This window comes from Halichoerus grypus, chromosome X, assembly GCF_964656455.1.
Source record: "Halichoerus grypus chromosome X, mHalGry1.hap1.1, whole genome shotgun sequence".
NCBI lineage: Eukaryota > Metazoa > Chordata > Mammalia > Carnivora > Phocidae > Halichoerus > Halichoerus grypus.
This window is the reverse complement of record NC_135727.1, coordinates 120,909,700-120,924,026: the sequence shown is the minus strand read 5'-3', so window position 1 is coordinate 120,924,026 and position 14,327 is coordinate 120,909,700. Positions and strand designations below refer to the sequence as shown.

At 36.6% G+C, this 14,327-nt stretch overlaps 1 protein-coding gene across 2 annotated transcripts in view; it reads left to right on the top strand.

Moving 5' to 3' along the window:
* The window catches only part of MOSPD2 (motile sperm domain containing 2), a 57,269-nt gene that overhangs the window by 29,580 nt on the left and 13,362 nt on the right, over positions 1 to 14,327 (top strand). For both annotated transcript variants that reach the window (XM_078065006.1, XM_078065005.1), the window contains exons 8-10: positions 8,367 to 8,491; positions 11,292 to 11,468; positions 12,116 to 12,228. In XM_078065006.1, coding sequence (XP_077921132.1) covers positions 8,367 to 8,491; positions 11,292 to 11,468; positions 12,116 to 12,228 — 415 coding nt within the window. The remainder of the gene's footprint in view (positions 1 to 8,366; positions 8,492 to 11,291; positions 11,469 to 12,115; positions 12,229 to 14,327) is intronic.

Here is a 14,327-nt window from a genome sequence, read left to right as displayed (position 1 = left end):
TGGATGTCTTTTTTGGAGATATGTCTATTCATGTCTTCTGCCCATCTTTAGTTGGATTATTTGTTTTTTGGGTGTTGAGTTTTATAAGTTCTTTATATATTTTGGATACTAACCCTTTATCAGATACATCATTTGCAGGGCGCTTGGGTGGCTCAGTCAGTTAAGTGTCCAACTCTTGATTTCAGCTCAGGTCATGATCTCAGGGTCGTGATATCAAGCCTCGAGTTGAGCTCCATGCTCAGCGGGTAGTCTGCATGAGATTCTCTCTCTCCCTCTGCCCCTCCCCTCCACGGGCCCTCTCACACATTCTCCCCCCCCCCCAAATAAATCTTCTCAAATATCTTCTCCCATTCAGTAGTTTGTCTTTCAGTTTTATTGATTGTTTCCATCACTCTGATAAAGATTTTTTTTGGGGGGGGGTGTAGTCCCAATAGTTTATTTTTGCTTCTTTTTCCCTTGCCTCTGGGGGACCTAGCTAGAAAAAAGTTGCTACAGATGATGTCGGAGAAGTTACTGCCTGTGCTCTCTTCTAGGATTCATATGGTTTCAGGTCTCACATTTAAATCTTTAATCCATTTTGAATTTATTTTTGTGTATGGTGTTAGAAAGTGGTCCAGTACATCTTTGTAATATAACTTGAAGCCTGCAATTATGACGCCTCCACCTTTGGCTTTTCTTTTTCGAGATTGTTTTGGCTATTCGGGGTCTTTTATGGTTCCATACAAATGTAGTATTATTTGTTCTAGTTCTGTGAAAAATGATGTTGGTACTTTGATTAGGGATTGCATTAATTGTGTAGATTGTTTTGGGTAGTATAGACATTTTAACAATATTTGTTCTTCCAATCCATGAGCATGGAATGTCTTTCCATCTCTTTGTGTTGTCTTGAATTTCTTTCATCAATGTTTTTATAGTTTTCAGGTACAGGTCTTTCACCTCTTTGGTTAAGTTTATTCCTAGTTATCTTACTATTTTTGATGGGATTGTTTTCTTTCTCTTTCTGCTGCTTCATCATTGGTGTATAGAAATGCAACAGATTTCTCTATGTTGATTTTGTATCCTGCGACTTTACTGAATTCATTTATCAGTCCTAGCAGTTTTTTGGTGGAGTCTTTCAGGTTTTCTACATACAGTATCGTGTCATCTGCAGATAGTGAAAGTTTTACTTTTTCCTTGCCAGTTTGGATGCCTTTTATTTCTTTTTGTTGTCTGACTGCATGTGGCTAGGGCTTCCAGTACCATGTTCAATAAAAGTGGTGAGAGTGGACATCCTTGTCTTGTTCCGACCTTAGGGGAAAGGCTCTTCCCCACTGAGGATGATGTTAGCTGTGGGTTTTCATATATGGCCTTTATTATGTTGAGGTGTTCTTTGTAAACCTACTTTGTTGAGGATTTTTGTCATGGATGGATGTTGTATCTTGTCAGATACTTTTCTTGCATCTATTGAAATGATCACATGGTTCTTATCTTTTCTCTTATTGATGTGATGTATCACATTGATTGATTTGCAAATATAGAACCACCCTTGCAACCCAAGAATAAATCCCACTTGATTGTGGTGAAGGATTTTTTTAATGTATTGTTGAATTTGGTTTGCTAGTGTTTTTTTGAGGATTTTTGCATCTGTGTTCATCAAAGATATTGGACTGTAGTTCTCTTTTTTTGTGGTATCTTTATCTGGTTTTGGTATCGGGGTAATACTGGCTTTGTAGGATGAATTTGGAAGTTTTCCTTCTTCTGTTTTTTTTTGGAATAGTTTGAGAAGAATACGTATTAACTCTTCTTTAAATGTGTGGTAGGATTTGCCTGTGCAGCCGTCTGGTCCTGGACTTTTGTTTATTGGGATTTTTTTTTTATTATGATTCAGTTTCTTTGCTGATAATTGGTCTGTTCACATTTTCTATTTCTTCAAGCTGTTTCAGGTTTGGTCATATGTTTCTAGGAATGTTCTTCTAGGTTGTCCAATTTGTTGGCATAGTTTTTCATAATATTCTCTTATAATTGTATTTCTGTAGTGTTTGTTGTTATTTCTCCTCTTTTATTTGTGATTTTATTTATTTGGGTCCTTTCTCTTTTTATATTGGTTTTTTCAAAGAGTCAGCTTCTGGTTCCATCCATCTGTTCTGTTGTTTCTTTAGTTTTTATATCATTTGTTTCTGCTCTGATCTTTATTATTTCTTTCCTTCTGTTGGCTTTAGGTTTTGTTTCCTTCTGTTGGCTTTAGGTTTTTCCAGGTCCTTAGGTATAAGGTCAGGTTGTTTATTTGTGATTTTTCTTGCTTCTTGAGGTCGGCCTGTATTGCTATAAACTTCCCTCTTAGAACTGCTTCTGCTGCGTCCCAAAGGTATTGAATCATTGTGTTTTCATTTTCATTTGTTTCCATGTACTTTTTTATTTCTTTGACTTCCTGGTTGACCCATTCATTGTTTAGTAACATGTTATTTGACCTCCATGTATTTGTGCTCTTTCCAGATTTTTTCTTGTGGTTGACTTCTAGTTCCATAGCATTGTGGTCAGAAAAGATGCATGGTATGACTTTGATCTTTTTGAATTTGTTGAGGCATGTTTTGTGGCCTAATATGTGATCTGTTCTGGAGAATGTTCCATGCACAGTTTAAAAAAATATGTGTATTCTGCTGTCTTTGGATGGAATGTTCTGAATATATCTGTTAAGTCCATCTGGTCTAGTGTGTCACTCAAAGCCATTGTTTCCTTGTTTATTTTCTGTTTAGATGATCTGTCCATTGATGTAAGTGGGATGTTAAAGTCTTCTACTATTGTATTATTGATTAGTTCATTTATGTTTCTTACTGTTTTGTGTATTTGGGTGTTCCCATGCTGGGTGCATAAATATTTACAATTGTTTTTCTTCTTTTTGGGTTATCCCCTTTATGATTATTTAGTGTCCTTATTTGTCTTTTGTTAGTCTTTGTTTTATTTTATTTTATTTTTTTTTTAAAGATTTTATTTATTTATTTGAGAGAGAGAGAATGAGAGAGACAGCACATGAGAGGGGGGAGGGTCTGAGGGAGAAGCAGACTCCCTGCCGAGCAGGGAGCCCGATGCGGGACTCGATCCAGGGACTCCAGGATCATGACCTGAGCCGAAGGCAGTCGCTCAACCAACTGAGCCACCCAGGCGCCCGTTAGTCTTTGTTTTAAAGTCCAGTTTGTCCAATATAAGTATTGCTTCTCTGGCTTTCTTTTGCCAGCCATTTGCATGATAAATGTTTCTATCTGCTCACTTTCAATCTACAGTATCGTAGGTCTAAAATGAGTCTCTTGTAGGTAGCATATAGATGGGTCTTGTTTTTTTTATCCATTCTATAACCCTGTGTCTTTTGATTGGAGCATTTAGTCCATTTACATTCAGAGTAATTATTAACACATATGTATTTATTGCCATTTTATTACTTGTTTTGTGGTTGTTTCTGAAGATTTTCTCTAATCCCTTTTTTGTCTTTCATGGTTTGCTGATTTTCTTTAGTGGTATACTTGGATTTCTTTCTCTTTATTCTTTGCATACTTGTTAGTGGTTTTTGATTTGTGGTTACCATTATGTTTGTATATAAATAACCTCTTCTGCATATAGCAGTCTATATTAGGTTGATGGTCTTCTAACTTTGAACCCATTCTTTGTTCCTCTCTCCCCACATTTTAAGTGTAGGGTGTCATATTTTACATCCTTTTATTTTGTGAGTTCCTTGACTGATTTCTTACAGAAATATTCATTTTTACTGCTTCAGTGTTTCCTACCTTTATACTGTCACTTTTGGTCTCTCCTTTCCACTTCGAGTCCCCTTTAATATTTCTCACAGGGCTGGGTTAGTAGTAGTCATGAACTCCTTTGTTTTTGTCTGGGAACCTCATTATTTCTCCTTCTATTCTGACTGATAGCCTTGCTGGATAGAATAATCTTGGCTGCAGGTTTTTCCCATTCAGCATTTTGAATATATCATACCATTCCTTTCTGGCTTATAAAGTTTCTGCTGAAAAATCCATTGATAGCCTTATGGGGTTCCCTTTGTATGTAACTGTCTTCTTTTGTCTTGCTGCTTTTAATATTTTTTTCTTTATCACCATATTTTGCCATCTTAATTACAATATGTCTTTTTTTAAAGATTTTATTTATTTATTTGAGGGGGAAGGAGGAGGACAAGCAGACTCTGCAGAGTGCAGAGCCTGACGTGGGGCTCGATCTTATGACCCTGAGATCATGACGTGAGCCAAAACCAAGAGTCGGATGCTTAACTGACTGAGCCACCCAGGCGCCCCTACAATATGTCTTGATGTGGATCTGCTTTTGATAATTTTGTTAGGGGTTCTCTGTGCCACCTGGATCTAGATATCTGTTTCCTTCCCCAGATTAGGGAAGTTTTCAGCCACTATTTCTTCAAAGAAATTCTCTGCCCCCTTTTCTCTTTATTCTTCTTCTGGGATTCCTATAATATGAATGTTATTATGTTTGATGGAGTCACTGAGTTCCCTAGTCTGTTCTCATTTTGCTTAATTCTTTTTTCTCTCTTCTGTTCATCTTATTTTCCATTACTCTTCTAGGTCACTAATTCATTTCTCTGCTTATTTTCAGCCTGCTTTTCATTCCATCAAGTGTGTTTCTCATTTTGTTTATTGAGACCTTTATCTCTGCTTTGTTATCCCTTATCTCTGTGTTCATGGTCTTACTGATGCCTTCCACTCTTTTCTCAAGTCCAGTGAGTATCCTTGTGGTCATTGCTTTAAATTCTCCATCAGGGGGCGCCTGGATGGCTCAGTCAGTTGAGCATCTGACTCTTGGTTTCTGCTTGGGTTGTGGCCTTGAGGTCATGGGATCAAGTCCCTTGTTGGGCTCCATGCTCGGTGTGGAATCTGCTTGGAATTCTCTCTCTCTCCCTCTGCCCCTACCCCTGCTCACACTGTCTCTCTAAAATAAATGAATCTTTTTAAAAAATTCTCCACCAGGCATGTTACTTGTATCTGTTTCACTTAGATCTCTGGTCGGGGCCTTGTCCTGTTCTTTCATCTGGGGCAAATTCCTCTGTCTTCTTATTTTGTCCAAGTCTCTGTGCCTGTTTCTGTATGTTAGGAAAGTCAGCTACGTCTCCTGTTCTTAAGGGTAACTGCCTTATGAGGAAGAAGTGCTATAGTGCCCTGCCATGTGGTGTCCCCTGTTCCCCAGGGCCTGGCGCTTCTGGGAGTGTCTCCAGTGTGTGCTGTGTGTGCTCTGCTGTTGCGTCCTGACCACTTTATCCTTCAGGCCAGGCATCTGCAGAGGCTCTCTTTGCCTGTTGTGGGCAGAGTTTGGTCCCTGGCCTGAATGTGGCACATTTTAACTAGGTGTGCTGTGGTCTGTTTGTGAAGTGAGACCTGTCGGTGCCACCACAGGATCTGAGGCCTCACAAAACTCCTGGGTCAGGAGATGCAGTATTGGCAAGGGTTTGGGCCAGTCTTCTGGGGGAGGGGGCCTGCAGACCTGGAGCTGAGGGAAGCGTGACTGGGAAGGGCGTTTCTTCTAGAGCGTGGGGCTGTGGAAGAGCTTGGGTGTAAGCAAGTTAGGTAGCAAGTGTCAGTACTGTGCTGGTTCCTGCAGGTGGCCCTGTGCTTATGCTGAGGGGTCGGGGAGTGAAATGGTACCTGCCAGTTTCTTTGTTCCCCAAGGGGTCTCTCCATGAATGCTGCCTGTCTGGGACATGCTCCAAGATGAGCAGATAACCTCCGTACTGTGTGCCCCGGGTGCTCTTCAGATCTCTTGTTTCCACACTGTATATCCATGGGCTGTTTGTCCTGCTTTCTCCCCAGGAGCAGCCCCAGTGTCCTCTGAGCTCTTCCAAAGCCAAGCACACTGAAGTTTAAAACTCCGCTTTAAGCCCTACTGATTGCAAGAGCTCACGAAATTCAGGCCCTCTCGCTTTCCAAGCCAGTTGCTATGGGGATTTGTTTTCCCCACGTGCTTCCCTGTGTGCTAGTCTGTCTCTTGCCCTTCTCTGTGGCCAAGGCTCCCTCCCCATTGCAGCAGCCATAATCCATTTCTCTCCTAAGCCAGGTCTCTGTACTTCCTACCTTCCTTGATGTGGCCTTGTCTCTACCTTGTGGAGTTTGTTCTGCCAATCTTCAGATGAATTTCTGGGGCATTTAGGATGATTTGATAGTTATCTAGTTGTATTTGTGGGACGAGGCATGCCTTAGGGTCCTTCTACTCTGCCACTGTCTTCCAAGATCTCTCTTGAGAAAGAATAGTCTCTTTAATAAATGATACTGGAATAATTGAACAGTGAAGTTGGACCTCTACCTCCCTTCATATACAAAAATAAGCTCAAAGTGGATCAGAGACCTGATTGTAAGGGTTAGAACTATAAAAGAAGAAACCATGGGAGTAAATCTTTGTGACCTTGGATTAGGCGGTGGTTTCTTGATATGACACCAGAAAAGCACAAGCAACAAAAGAACAGATACATTGGACTTCATTAAAATTCAAAATTTTGTACTTCGAAGGACACCATCCAGAAGGTGAAAAGACAACTCTCAGAATGGAATAAAATATTTACAAATCATACATCTGATAAGGGACTTAGATCTAGAATATATAAGTGGCTTTTACAGCACACAATAAAAAGACAAATGGCCCAATTAAAAAGGGTGAAAGATTTGAATGGACATTTTTCCAAAGAAGTTATGCAAATGGGCAATAAACATATAAAAAGATGCACAACATCATTAGTCATTAGAGAGCTACAAGTCAAAACCAAATGAGATACTACTTCACACCAACTAGGATGGCTATAATCAAAAAGACAGTAACAAGTGTTGAGGATATGGAGAAATTAGAATCCTCATACATTACTGGTGAGAATGTAAAATGGTGCAGCCACTCTGGAAAGCAGTTTGGCAGTTCCTCAAAAAGTTAAACATCGAATTACCGTTCCATTCCTAAGTATATTCCCAAGAGAATTGAAAGCATATGTCTACATAAAAACTTGTACACAGATGTTCATAGCAGTATTATTCATAATAATAAAAAGTGGAAACTACTCAAATGTTTATCAGTTGGCGAATGGATAAACAAATGTTGTAGATCCATAAAATGGAAAATTATTCGGCCATGAAAAGGAATTAAATACCGATACATGCTTACATCATAGATGACCCGTGAAAGCATCCTGAGTGAACAAAGCCAATAAAAAAAAGAAAACCCCATGTTGTATGATGGCATTTATATTAATATCCAAAATAGGCAAATCCAGAAAGTAGATTAGTGGTTGCCAGGGAATAAGGTAGGGAGGTTAAGGAGAATTGCTTATGGGCAGGGGTTTCTTTTTGGTGTTATGAACATGTTCTAGAATTAAATAGTGGTGATGGTTATACAATTGTCTGAATACACTTAAAACCTTTGATGTGCATACTTTAAAGGGTGAATTTTATGATATGTACATATTATATTTCAACAAAGCTGTTATAAAAAATTAGATTTAGCACTTTGGTTAATTCAAGTAGCATAGCTTCAAACATGTCAACTCACAGACTTTTTAAATTGAAATTAATGAAAATGTAAACCTTATGTAAAATTTAAGCATAATTAGCCAAAGTAAAAATGCAGTTTTCTGAACCACTATTTAAATTTTATCATACTGTTTTATTTCCTGATTTTTTTTCATTGATGCTTTTACAAATTTAATGCAGGATTCCTCTTTTAATTTCTTTAAAATGTGTTTAGAATGTCAGAATGGAAACAAGGTTTAAAAAAATTAAGTATAAATTAGAATAGCATGAAAGAACAAGATTGTAATTACTAAACAGCTGTGTTTGATAACAATGTATTCTTGTAGGTTCCATAAATAAGTTCCTCACAATTATATAAGCTGCAGGGCTTGCAAGAAAGGCAAAAGTTTAGGGTTAGGATGAAGTCTGAATCTAGCTCAAACCCATGAGGAGAGCTACTTCCTTCTCTTGTTGACTTCCCATTTGAGAAGGTTTTTCAGGTTGGGGATTGATCAGGAGTGTAAGGAAAAATGACTCTTTCCATACTATTGTGCAGTTATTCCTCAAACTACAGTGCTATTTGCTTCCGTGTCTGGGAATCTTAATAGTGGGCATCATTGACAGATTTGTACAGAGGCCAGAACCTTGATAAGTTTATTGACGCACATCAAGGTAATTTCATCTTCCTGAATCTTCATGGAACATTTGAAACCCATAACAGATCGTCACAATGTAAATGCCTACAGGAATTAGTGAATGTTAATTATCATACCACAGAAAGATACATATTAACAGAGTTTTGCCCAAACAAATTTCAGAAAACCTACATTACCACATACAGTAAATTAATTGAGAAAGAGAATGAATTTAATGAAGTGACTGTTTCTTCTTCAGCTGCTTTCAAAATTGTGAAATCCTGGCTTGGTCCGGAAGCAGTGAGTTTGTTGAAGTTTACCAGCAAAAATGAAGTCCAGGACTATGTCAGTGTCGAGTATCTGCCTCCCCACATGGGTGGGACTGTAAGTATCGTCCTCGGAATGTGTTTCTAAAATAAGACTGCATCATGGCCCATTAGGCTATATTTCCTTAAGGAAAAAGAAAAAGCAATATCTTAATATCCAGAGAAAGATCATAGATACTCCAAAATAACACCATTACAGACATTTTTTATATAAGTTTTCAAGGTGTTAAATTTTCATTTTGAGAATTTTTAGAATCACATGATTCTAAACTGAAAAGTATTCAGTATTCAGTACAAATATTCAGAAACAGTATTCATTAAAAAGTCTTTCTACTGCTATCCTAGTCACTCTCTTCCTCTCCCCAGTTCCATTTCTTATGTTTATTTCCACGAATCTGTATTGCCTATGTAAGCAGTACAGTATATTTGTAATACATATAAGCAAATATGTAATTCTTTCTCCCTCCCATCTCTTTTAAACAAGTAGTGTGTTTTTACACCATTATGCGTCCTACTTTTTTCTTTACAATGTGTCTTAGAGATCATTCCAAATCAATATGACAAACTGTTTTACTCTTGTTTATGGTGACATAGTATTCCTGTATCTAGAGATGAACCATAAATTATTTAATTAGTAACCATGAGTTATTGAATTTTTTTCATGTGCCTTAGTTTGCTTCCATTTGTTTACTGTTGAACAGTCTTTTTAATTTAAAAGATACTATAATCAAGTTTTTTTGAAATGGTTATACTACTTACAAATAAGAGACCAGGAATAAGTAGGTATGTGTTAAATTTTTAATACTACATAACAGTGAAACATACTGTGATAATGATTTTTCTTCTAAACTATGAAAACCTATGGATTTGGTATGCTTTGGGTTAACTTGATTGATAAGATTTCAGTTGTTCGATTTTTATAATCTATTTCATATACTGTCTACCTGGCAAAATTGTATTCAACCAGAATCAAGTGACTAGCAAGATAAAAAGTTTTGGTATGTCCTTTTGTTTTCTTTAATTAGAAAAAACTTGAACCAATATTTTTATTTTTTTAATTTTATTTCATTATGTTATGTTAGTCACCATACAGTATTTTTAATTTGAAATTTGCGACTTTCCTATTTTAAGGCTTTATATTTTACATTTTAACAAGAACACAGTACGGTTCATTTCAGGTTCTGCCTTTAGTTAAACGAGCTATTTGATTTCTTTTTAATAATTTGCCCATAGAATTGTTGCATCTTAAAATTAATGGTATCTAGTAAAAATTGTTTTTAGGGGTAGAAAAGAGTGTCTCCCTTCTCTGTCATTAATGATGTATTTTTTTCAGGACTGTACTCAGAATTGTAGTAGGACTACTATTCTTTAACATAATTTTCCCCAAAAGTAATACATAGACCTTTTTTTTTTTTAAAGCAAACAGTACCAGAAGACTGAAAAGTACAACAGCTTAGTGAAAAGTATGTCTCCCTCCCCACATTACTGCCCACTGCCACTCTCCACAGGCAGTCAGTCACTGTTTCCAAGTTTTCTCTCCTAGAGATATTCTGTCCATTTTATTTTTTCATGTATGTTGTACTAGTTTTTCCACATCATTTCTTGTTAGGTTATGCCATATTGATTCTTAGAGGTCTACCTGATTTTTTAAACCATTTCAGAATATTCCATTGTATAGATGTAACATAATGTATTTAATCAGTTCTCTTTTGAAGGACTAGTAGTTGTTTCCTAATCTTGCCATTATTAATAGTGCTGCAGTGAATATCCTTGTAAATAACTCTTGGTACGTGGGTACAGCAGTGTAAGTAGATGAACTCCTAGAGGTAAAATCATCAGGTCAATGGGTATTTGTAGTTTAAATTTTGTTACCTGTCGCCAGTTTCCCTCTAAAGAGATTGTGCTCATTTCCCAATTATGTGTGGCATGCTTGAACCACATCTCTCATTTTTGTAATCATTGCCAGTCTTGGGTGAAAAATATTGTGGTTTTGCATTTCTGTTATTGTAAGTGATGATGAGCATTTTTTATTATTTAAAAGGTAGTCTTCTTTTTCTATGAACTCTGTATCGTTCCTTTATCTTTTGTTCTGTTAATTACTCTTTTCTTGTTGATTTGTATATATTAACAAAAGCTATCTTGTTTCCGATACATGTGGTACATAATTTTCCCAGTTGCGGCTTTAAAGAAAAAAAAACTTGTTTTTTTAGGGGGTTTTCTTGGCGGGGGGGGTGTGGTTGGTTGGTTGATTGTTGGGTTTTGTTTTTTTGCAATTCAGAGATGTTTCATTTTAGCGTGCTCCATTTTTATCAATATTTTTATGCCTGCTAGGTTTTGTGCTATGATTAGAAAGGTCTTTGATACTTAGGTTTTGTGTTTTCTGTTTTTTAATCCTGTGTGTTGTTCTGGAGCTTTTTTTTTTTTTAAGCTTACATGGGTTTTAAAAAAATACACACTTTTGGAGTGCCTGGCTGATTCCATCGGAAGAGTGTGCTACTCTTGATCTCGAGGTCGTGGGCTTGAGCCCCACATTGAGGGTAGAGATTACTAAAAAAATAAATAAACTTTTTAAAAAAATACATACTTCAAAGTTTTTATCCATCTGAAATTCTTTTTGGTGCAAAGAATGAGCTAAAGATCCAACTCGGTGCTTTCACAGATGGCTAGCCAGTTGTCCACACCACTTTCTGCTCTTTCCCTTTGTGTTTTGAAATGCTTCCTTTTTTAAAAATTTCACTAATTAAGTCTGTTTTTTTTCCTTTTTTTTTTTTGGCCAGGAGAGTGGATTTTAATTTTACTTAGAGAATTATTTCTCTACCCACCTCTTAGCAGGCTGTTATAAAATTCCTTTCTTTTAGGATCCTTTCAAGTATAGCTATCCACCACTAGTAGATGATGACTTCCAGACACCATTGTGTGAAAATGGGCCTATTGCCAGTGAGGATGAAGCTTCAAGTAAAGAAGATATAGAAAGTGATGGCAAAGAAACCCTGGAAACAGTTTCTAGTGAAGAACAAACAACTCTTCTAAAAAAGGTAATTTTAACAACAAAATGGCGTCAAAACCTGTGGCCTGTCCACCATTCTGCAACTAGCTACGTATGTGATTGTAATTCACTTAACTTGCCGCCCTCCCCCATCTTTGTCTGTAAATAAGAGGAAGTATCACTGTGGTGGTTAAAAAGGCTGATTTCATGCATTTGGATAAAAATTGGCAAAATGCATTTTGAAGGAATTGTTTTATTGAAAATATTTTTGATTTACCTGAGAGAAAAGTAATTCGTTTACAACCTTCTACTTCCTCTATTTCAGTTTTGAAAGAGCACTCAGTTATCTTTTTATGAGTCATCAGGGGCTTGATAGAGGGATAAATATGTTATAACTTAGAACAAATTTAAAGACTCTAAGGGAAAGACCATGTTATATTTTCTGTAGCGACTTATTGAAGTATGCTCTCAAATATATGTTCATGGTCATGTTAATGTATGTTAAATACATAATTTAGGTGTGCTAAACTTTTGTTAAAGATTGTAATTTGGGTTGAATCACTATGTTTACTTTTTGACCTGATGAACTGCCCAGCTATGACTTTTTAAAAATCTGATATTCGAATTGATAAGACTAGTTAGCATGAAAGTAAATTTCTTTATCTTTTCTTTCTTCATATTTTTTTTTGTCTTTAGATTAACCTAACCGAACATACTTCCAAAGCAGAAGAAACTGAAAAGGTTGATTCCAAAATGAAAGCTTTCAAAAAACCACTGAGTGTGTTTAAAGGGCCCTTATTACACATCAGGTAATCATAGTTGATTTTTTAGCTATGCTTTTATAACCTGTCTTGATTATCTTGAAGGAATTGCAAAATTAAGAAAACTCCTGTACTATTTTTCAAACTGTGGAAATATAAAATTAAAGGTTATCCAAAGACTCACCTTGGTTTCCAGTCATAGTAGATATTTTAGCTACCTTTTTGTTATTTATTCCATTAAATGTGTTTAAAGGGCCCTCATTTCATATCAGTAAATAAAAGTGAATATTTATATATTCACAGTTAATCTGAATGACATATATTTTTTCTCATTTTACTGGTACTGTTTGGCTTGCATAAGTTCAAGGATGCCAGAAATGACATTGAACTAAGCATTTATCAGTTTGACTTTCTAAAAGCTAAAGCTGAACTAGAAAAATAGGGTTGTTTTTTTTACCAAAGCCAGAATTCAGTACATCTCTATTTTTGTTTCTGGGTTACTCAATCTAAGATTTAGGGTTGTTTGTAATTATCATTATGTAAAGATCTCTGTCTCACTAATGATGCTTTTCGTTGGTCAATCTATATGGCCTTATGTTAATGTTGCTGTACCGACTTTACTTAGTGATGACCTAATGTATCATTTCCCCTCCCATACTTTAAATCTTTCTGTGTAACTGTTTTAGGTATGACTGTTATGAACAATACAGCCAGACTTTTTAAAAATCTGATATTCGAATTGATAAGACTAGTTTGTTTGCATATTTTTGATTACTGTTATATCTGGATTTATCTACCATCTGTGTGTGTTTATGGGGGGACGGAGGCGGGGGACAACACATGCATATTCTGTTCGTCGTGGTTTTTCTTTGCCATTTCCCCCCCTGTGGAGTTTGTTTTCCATTTTTCCCTTCACTGGTTTAGAAGTTACACACTGTGTTTTCATTGGAAGCCTGTCAAAACCATAGGTCTTGACTTAGAAATGTCGGGGGTTGGCTGGGAGAGCTGCCTGGGGAGAAAGCCGGAGGAGAACAAGGCAGCGTCTAGGGCTGCAGTTTGGGCTCTTCGGCTCCCTGCCTCTGCCCCTGGGCAGGTCACAGCACTGCTCCTGCACAGGCATGGGGACCCACCAGCGTCTGTCTCCCCACAATGTCTCACGGGTTTTGTGCTGGTTACTGTGAGCGGTTCTGAGATTCATGACCTTCTCTTCTCTGTGGTCGATTTCAGATTGGGTTCTAAAAGGAAGCCAGCAACCATGCTAATTTGTCTTGTCCAGGGTTGGGCAAAGCCCTCCTCGGAAAGCACGTCCTTAAAAAATGTGTGTCCTCCAAATGACTGTCTCTGATATGTAGACATTCCTGATATAAAATGAATCAACTTACATATATAGCTCAAAGTGAAGGGCAGCCTGAAGAATTCACCTTTTTATCTAAAATAAAAACACTGTTCTGCCCATTGTTTGGAGGCACCTGATACAATTTGACTAATGTAATTAAACTACACAAACTTTGCTTCAGTCTTTTAGTTTTGATTTTAGGTCATGAATACTACAGCGGCCAGCAATAGTAAAATTTGCATTTTGAGGTTCACTGATTTTACTGTTTAACCAATATTTCCCACCCCAAATTTTATTTTTGTTTTTTGTATTCCATATTACTCAGAAAAAGCCTTTATTATTAAGGAATTACCTAAGGAATTATTCTGTGACTTAAGTACATCTCTAATGATCTTTCATTTTAAGTTATGCTTTTCTCTGTTGGTGTATAGAATTATGTCCCATTCTAATCTCTTTGTAATTAAAGTTGAAGCAGCAGTTTCTTCTTTGTTTTGATTATCTATAACCTTCCAAAGAGTTTAAATGCACCTTAAGATGGTGCTGATTATAGGCTAATTCAGAATCTTCCTAACTCTCTCTCCTGTCCTTTTCCTATTTTGCTTTTGATTCTTGGGGAAAACCATAGGACTTTTAAATAGCATGCAATGAATTAGTAAGATTAAAACACAAACTATATTAGGTAGTTGCTTTATAAGCTTTTCTTTTTTGATGAAATCTCTTTATACAAATGAGCAGAAAATATTAAACAAATACTTTCCTTCCAGCTAATGATTAGATTGTCATTTATTCCAAATAATACAAATGCCTTATA